This window comes from Dama dama, chromosome 3 (genome assembly GCF_033118175.1).
Source record: "Dama dama isolate Ldn47 chromosome 3, ASM3311817v1, whole genome shotgun sequence".
Classification (NCBI taxonomy): domain Eukaryota; kingdom Metazoa; phylum Chordata; class Mammalia; order Artiodactyla; family Cervidae; genus Dama; species Dama dama.
This window is the reverse complement of record NC_083683.1, coordinates 46,200,367-46,206,741: the sequence shown is the minus strand read 5'-3', so window position 1 is coordinate 46,206,741 and position 6,375 is coordinate 46,200,367. Positions and strand designations below refer to the sequence as shown.

The 6,375-nt window shown below is 58.6% G+C and overlaps 1 protein-coding gene across 1 annotated transcript; it reads left to right on the top strand.

Annotated features, from left to right (window-relative positions):
• Window positions 1-3,228: 3,228 nt before the first annotated feature.
• AQP6 (aquaporin 6) lies at window positions 3,229-5,822 on the top strand. Its single transcript, XM_061122733.1, has 4 exons — window positions 3,229-3,621; window positions 4,438-4,596; window positions 4,854-4,934; window positions 5,610-5,822. The coding sequence occupies exons 1-4, from the start codon at window positions 3,229-3,231 to the stop codon at window positions 5,820-5,822; spliced, it is 846 nt and encodes a 281-aa protein (XP_060978716.1).
• The last annotated feature ends 553 nt before the right edge of the window (window positions 5,823-6,375 follow it).

Sequence of the window (6,375 nt, the reverse complement as noted above, 5' to 3'; positions counted from 1 at the left end):
ACCCCTCCGTGCCAGGGACTAATGTCACTCACACTGTCCCCGCAGCCACATTCCTTCAGTCTTGAGCGTTTCTTGAAAGATTCCTTCATGCCACACAAGCCTGGGAGTCTGCACGGGAACAGTGGCAGCACCAAGGAGGTCAAAGCCAGAAGTAGCCGCTAGTTATTCCCAAGCCCATCTTCTCTATGAAGTTTGCCCTGACTCTGCTGGAGGGGGGAAATTAGGGCAGGCTTCATAGAGGAATTGAACTTGAGCAAAGTCTTGAAAGAAAACCAAAGAAGAAAGGCATTCCAAACCCAGAGTCTCCACTACTCGGTGATTACCCAGGCACGTTACAAAGAGCCAGCCAGGAAGAGGGAGAATTGAAAATCACAGATGAGGCTGGGAATGGCCAAGAGAGATCCCCAGTCACTCAAAGGGAGCCAGGAACCCAAGGAGGGGCCCCGACTCAAACCCAGGAGAAGGGCTGCCTCTTCTTCAGGACCAGAGGGAAGCTGGCAAGGGCATAGGGGGCTGCAGGTGAGCTTGCAGCTGCAGGGGCAGGGGACGGGGGAGGATATGCGAAGACTTGCCAGCTGGTTTCACTTTCTAGGTATGACAAGAGGCAAATCGATCTGCTGGAAGAAAGCCAGAGCAAGGTAGGGTACTCAAAGAGAGTAGGGAAGATTTGAAGTAGGGCTTAGAAGAATAGGGAGAGAGCTGCCTGGGGACAGTGTGGTGTATGGATTACTGAGGCCCCCTACTGAGGCCAGAGACCATGGGCTTGTCAAGGCATCAGTCTCATGGCTGGGCGAGTTTCTCCAGCAGTGCTCAGCAGCACAGATGGGAGCAGAAGGGTGTGGAGGAGAATGTGCATGGAGGGAAACAGTGGGGGGTAGGGAGGGCAGGGTGCAGAGAATGGGGAGCTGGGACAGAGGACACTGCAAGGTGAGATGCCAGGGGATCTGGCTGGACAGGGTAGAGTCAAGTCAGGAGGTGGGATGAACAGAAAGGGGAGGGGGGAGGGATTGGGGGAGGGATGTAGCTGGAATTGAAGTGGGGGAGGGTGGATGGACAGAGCCTGTGGTCAGAGTTGGGATATTTCACTTGAAGATTTCAGAAGGCCTGTCCCAGGTAAGGACAGGTATAATAAGGCTGTAAGGCGAGCTGGCTGGAATGAAGCAGACATGAAAGCCACCTGCCTCCAGGAGGTCAGGAAACTTATTCACTCATGCATTCATCCAGCAAATATTTATTGAGCACCTACTGCAGGACTGAGCCAATCCCCATGCAAGAGGTTACATGCAGGGATGAACAAAACTTGGTTCATGCCCCCCTAAGGGGCTCACCGCCTCACTGGGGCGATACATTAACACCATGACAACACCTCATGGTGACTGTAGTGTAAATGGCCAGGTGTGGTGAGGAGTCCTCACCCAGGAAAGGGGGAGGTGATGTCAATGCTGAGCCTTAGGAATAGGTTGTTGTTGTTGTTCAGTCGCCTAGTCGTGTCTGACTCTTTGCGACCTCATGGACTGCAGCATGCCAGGCCTCCCTGTCCTTCACCATCTCCCGGAGTTGCCCCAATTTCATGTTCATTGCTTCAGTGATGCTGTCCAGCTATCTCATCCCCTGATGCCCTCAATCTTTCCCAGCATCAGGGACTTTTCCAATGGATCATCTGTTTTCATCAGAAATCAATCAGGGCTCCCCCAAACAAAGGATGTGGGGTGGGCTTTCCAGGGAGAGGAGAGAGTATCCCCTAAGGGGAGACCGGCATAAAGTATTCTAGAACCACTGGCCATTTGGTGAGGCCAGAGGGCAAAGGACAAGGCAGGAAGTGGGGAGAGGTGAGGCAGGAGAAGCAGGGTCCCAGAGGACCGTGGAGGCCAGGCACGGAGCTCACAGAGGCGACCAGAGGCTTTGAAGGGATTTTAGTGGGGAGCAGCAGGATCAGATTTGCATTTTAGAAAGATCACTCAGGCTGCAGTGTGGATAATTGATTGGAGGGAGCAAGGGAGACGACAGAGAGAATGGTTGGAGGCTGCAGGGCAGCAGGGGTGGCAAGAAGAGGGCAGTGTCAGGAAATACTTGGGATTCAGCATCAGTAGGACTTGAGGCCATGGCTGGATGGGGGCAGGAAGGTGAGGTCAAGGATGCTTCGCAGGTGCCTCCAACTGAGCTGGGGACAACAGAAGGAGTGCATTCAGGGGGCCTGGGGAGAAAAGAGGATCTCATTGTTAGACACGTCACATTTGGGGAGCCTGCGGACACCAGGGAACACTTACTGGGCAGGGACACACGGCTCTGGCCGCAGCCCGGGCACTCTGATATGGGTAACAGGTGACAAGTGTATTATTTTAGCAGCTTGGCAGGTTCTTCTTAGGGACAAAACACTGCTGTTGGAGAAAATACCTTGGTATATTGCTGGGGGTTAAAGGGCAGAGCCTAGGTGTGGGTAAACTAGGGCCAGCACAGTCACAAGAGTGGTAAGCTGCCATGTGAAGAAAGAGGCAGAAGAGGGTGAAGTCAGTGGAAACTCCAGGCTGGTGGGCAGCAGAAGTACCCACTGCCACAGGTGTGACCAAGTAGCTATAGAACAACCCCCCCCCCCACCTGCCCCTCTGCACCCCCGCAGGCACACGTCCTCAGTGAAGCTGACCCCATTCACATCAGCTTTCAGAGAGTGGTGTTCTAGGTGGAAATGGAGGACAGAGCTTCCTTCACATCTGGGTTTATGGGGTGCAGAATAGTGTGAGCCCATTTGGAGGCCAAGTCTGCAGGCAAAGGGGGCCAGGAGACTAGGAGCCCGGGGGCGGGGGGTGCACAGGGCCCGCTGACATAGGCCTTGGACTTGGGGATCTGAGTGATCTCGTTCTAAGCTGACATCGTGGACGGGAGCGTCCTAGAGTCACCTGCGGCCCCTAGACTGGGTGTCAGCCAGCAGCAGACTTAGGCCTGTCCAGCTTGGAGAACTCCTGGGGGATTCCGGTTCAGTGCCCAAGGACAGCCCCCCTCCTTGGCTGTCATGTGAGTTTAGGGTGGGGCGGGCGTGTGGCCACCCCCACACCTCCCACCCCACCCCCAGACATACATAACCCTGTCAACCTGCCCCCTGCCAGTCTGACCAGCCTGGTCCTTGAAGCAGCAGCACCGTGAAGGAGCTGCAGGCTGGGGCTGGAGCAGCTGGAGGCAGAGACCAGAAGAGGAACATAGACCTGGGAGCAAAGGCGCCAAGGCTTGGGCGCGATGGAGTCAGGCCGGCGCAGCTTGGCCAAGATGCTGGTGTGCCGGCTCTGGATGACCATCAGCAAGGCTCTGTTTGCCGAGTTCCTGGCCACAGCGCTGTACGTGTTCTTTGGCATGGGCTCGGCTCTGAGATGGCCCCTGGCGCTTCCCTCTGTGCTGCAGATCGCCATCACCTTCAACCTGGCCACGGCCGTGATCGTGCAGATCACCTGGAAGGCCAGCGGGGCCCACGTCAACCCTGCCGTGACGCTGGCCTTCCTCGTGGGCTCCCAGATCTCCCTGCCCCGGGCTGTGGCCTATGTGGCTGCCCAGCTGGCAGGGGCCACAGCGGGAGCTGCTCTGCTTTACGGGGTCACGCCTGGGGACATCCGAGAAAACTTTGGGGTCAATATGGTAGGTGCAGGGAGGGGGAGGCGCAGGTATATACAGGTGGTAAGTGGGGAGGGCCAGGCCAGGGCAGAGGGGATAATAGCAGAGCACGTGCTCCACACCTGCTCTGGGAACGTGGGACTCTGGGGAAAGACCATGGCCTTAGTGCAGGCAGAGCAGGAAGGGGACTGTGGTGTGAGGAACAGTGGGGAAAGAGGGGACGGGAAGAAGCCACACAGTAAGGGCCAGGAGTGGGAGGAGGACCAGGCACTTCAGGGTTGGAGCAGCCGGGGAGAGGTGTGGGGGCAGCAGGGGGACCCTGCACCTACTTCACCTCCCCGGTCCACACCCCCTCCCCACCCCCAACCCGTTTCCTCCTGTTCCTCCTCCCCGGCACTCTGCGCCTGTCTCACCTCCCCAGATTTCTCTAATCACCGGTGTTCCACCTACGTCCCCGAGTCCCCACCTTCCACTCCTACGCACTGCCCCTCCCAGGCAGCCCACGGGCGAGCATCGTGCAACACAGCTTCTCCAGCCTTCTCTCCTCCACCAGCCCTGGGCCCCCACCTCCCCCTGGACCGTGGCCCCGACCACCCTATGGAGTGGGTGGGGTGCTGCTCACTCCCGCAGGGAGTAAGTGTCCGTGTGGACTCGCTTCAGGGCTCACCTGAACCCCAGTGCACCGCTCTCCCCAGCCCATTAGCTCCTTAAGTCCTGGGGCTGACGGTGGCAAGGTGTCGCACCCGTTACCGTGAGGAACAAGGGCCCAGGACTCGCCATCCCCGGGCAGAGTCCGCTGGCTCCAGCGTAACCCACCCCCGGCCCGCCTGCCCTGCACAGGTCCGGAGCAGTGCCTCGACCGGCCAGGCGGTGGCGGTAGAACTCATCTTGACCCTCCAGCTCGTGCTCTGCGTTTTCGCCTCCACCGACAGCCGTCAGACCACGGGCTCCCCCGCAGCCACAATTGGAGCCTCGGTGGCAGTGGGCCACCTCATCGGGGTAAGGGGCACAGGGGACACCTGCCTGTGTACCCACTGGCCCCTCCCTGGGGAGGTGGCAAGGGCCCTGGGGGCCAGGAAGTGTCCCTCCCCAAACTTCTCATGCCTTGGAACCAAGGCTATGCCCCATCTCAGGCCCAGGGTAGGGCGACCCAGAGCCCCAGTCTGGGGCTGGGGCTTGAGCGGGGGTGAAGGGGACTGTCCTCTCCCAGGCCTGCCCTCAGGTTGCTCACGCCCTGCCCTGCACTCACTCCCCAGTTCTATTTCACCGGCTGCTCCATGAACCCAGCCCGCTCCTTTGGTTCCGCCGTCATCGTGGGGAAGTTTGAAGTCCACTGGGTGAGATCCTCTGCCGGCAGCCAGGGGAGGGGCGAGGCCCCAATGCCCATAGGGACTTTCACCAGCAGGGGGGCCCCAGACACTGGGGGAGACAAGGCTCCCTGCCACGGAGCATCTTCACTCCCAGGGGAGGTTTCCCTAAGCTCGGAAGACCAGGGCCAGCATCCTTTCTTGCCCGCCTCAAGAAGTTGGGGGCACCCAGTGGACTGGTGAGAAGTGGGCCAGGGCCGGCGCGGCAGCCTTGGCCCAGGCCTCAAGTCCTGGCTGCTTCCTTATTCACTTCCTCCAGCTGGACCAGTTTCCAAACTTGGATAGAGAAAAAGACAAACAGAAATAGACACACAAACACCGCAGCAGGGACAGGAGGAGCACTAGCCAGGGTTCTGGGCTGGAACGGGGGAGGTGAGAGGAGGGAGGCAGGGGTGGTGGGGGCCTGACCCGGCCCCGGGGAGGTGAGGTCCCTTCACCTGCAGAGACTCAGGGTTGGGGTTCCTGGGGCTGGGGCGGGGGGGGGCGCGGGCAATGGACAAGACTTGTGCTTCTCGAATTTGCCACCTTGTAGAAAGCTCCAGGGCTCCCAGGAGACCAAGTCAACACTGGAAAGCAGGCGGAATCCCAGAGACGCCCTGTGGTCTTGACAGCTCACGAGCAGGGCATCTGCTTTTGCCTCCTCAGATCTTCTGGGTGGGACCCTTGACGGGAGCCGTCCTGGCTTCGCTGATCTACAACTTCATCCTGTTCCCTGACACCAAGACCCTGGCCCAGCGACTGGCCATCCTCACGGGCAGTGCAGAAATGGAGAAAACGGAAGGGGAGGAACCCCAGAAAAAAGAAACCCAGTCCAACTCAGAGGACACTGAGATGGAGAGTGTGTGTCAGGTGGCATAGAGCTTGGCCTCTGACCTCAAGCTTCTGAAAAGAGCCCTGAAAGTGGACAGCATGCTTTGTATAACTAGATTTCAGATTTTCCTGGGGAGATGGGGGGCTCACGAGGTTGGGGTGGGAAGGCTTGGCCCCTTGACCTAACAGGGTGGGCGGAGGATCCCCAGCATTACATTTCTAGAAGGAACCTGGGAAGCAAATCTGGTGTTTCCTCCTCTCCCATCACTTTTAATGGGGCTGAGCAGAGGGAGGCAGGGGAATTCATCACCATTCTCCCTCTCACCTGTCTGGACCCCAGGCAGGACCCTGGGCTTCCAGGTCCCCATGTCTTGGAGAAAAAGGAATCTGAGCCCAAACAGGATCTCTGCTCAGAGGCTGTGGGGACCTCTGGGAACCCTAATTTCTCACCCCACTGTTGGAAGGAGGATCCAGACTTCCCAGAAGAATCTGGTCTTAGGCCAGCCTCTGAGCTCCAAGGAGGGATGTCTCTGCCCTTGGATGTGGATGGGGGATGTGGCTCCCCCTCAGACTGGGGGCTTCCTGAGGCCAGATTGTCCCC

What these genes read in the sequence shown, in the direction of transcription:
- AQP6 (XM_061122733.1), top strand. Translation starts at nt 3,229, where the DNA reads ATGGAGTCAGGCCGGCGCAGCTTGGCCAAGATGCTGGTGTGCCGGCTC. An exon ending in AAAACTTTGGGGTCAATATG is followed by an intron (nt 3,622 to 4,437) that starts GTAGGTGCAGGG and finishes TGCCCTGCACAG; the next exon opens with GTCCGGAGCAGTGCCTCGAC. An exon ending in GGAAGTTTGAAGTCCACTGG is followed by an intron (nt 4,935 to 5,609) that starts GTGAGATCCTCT and finishes TTGCCTCCTCAG; the next exon opens with ATCTTCTGGGTGGGACCCTT.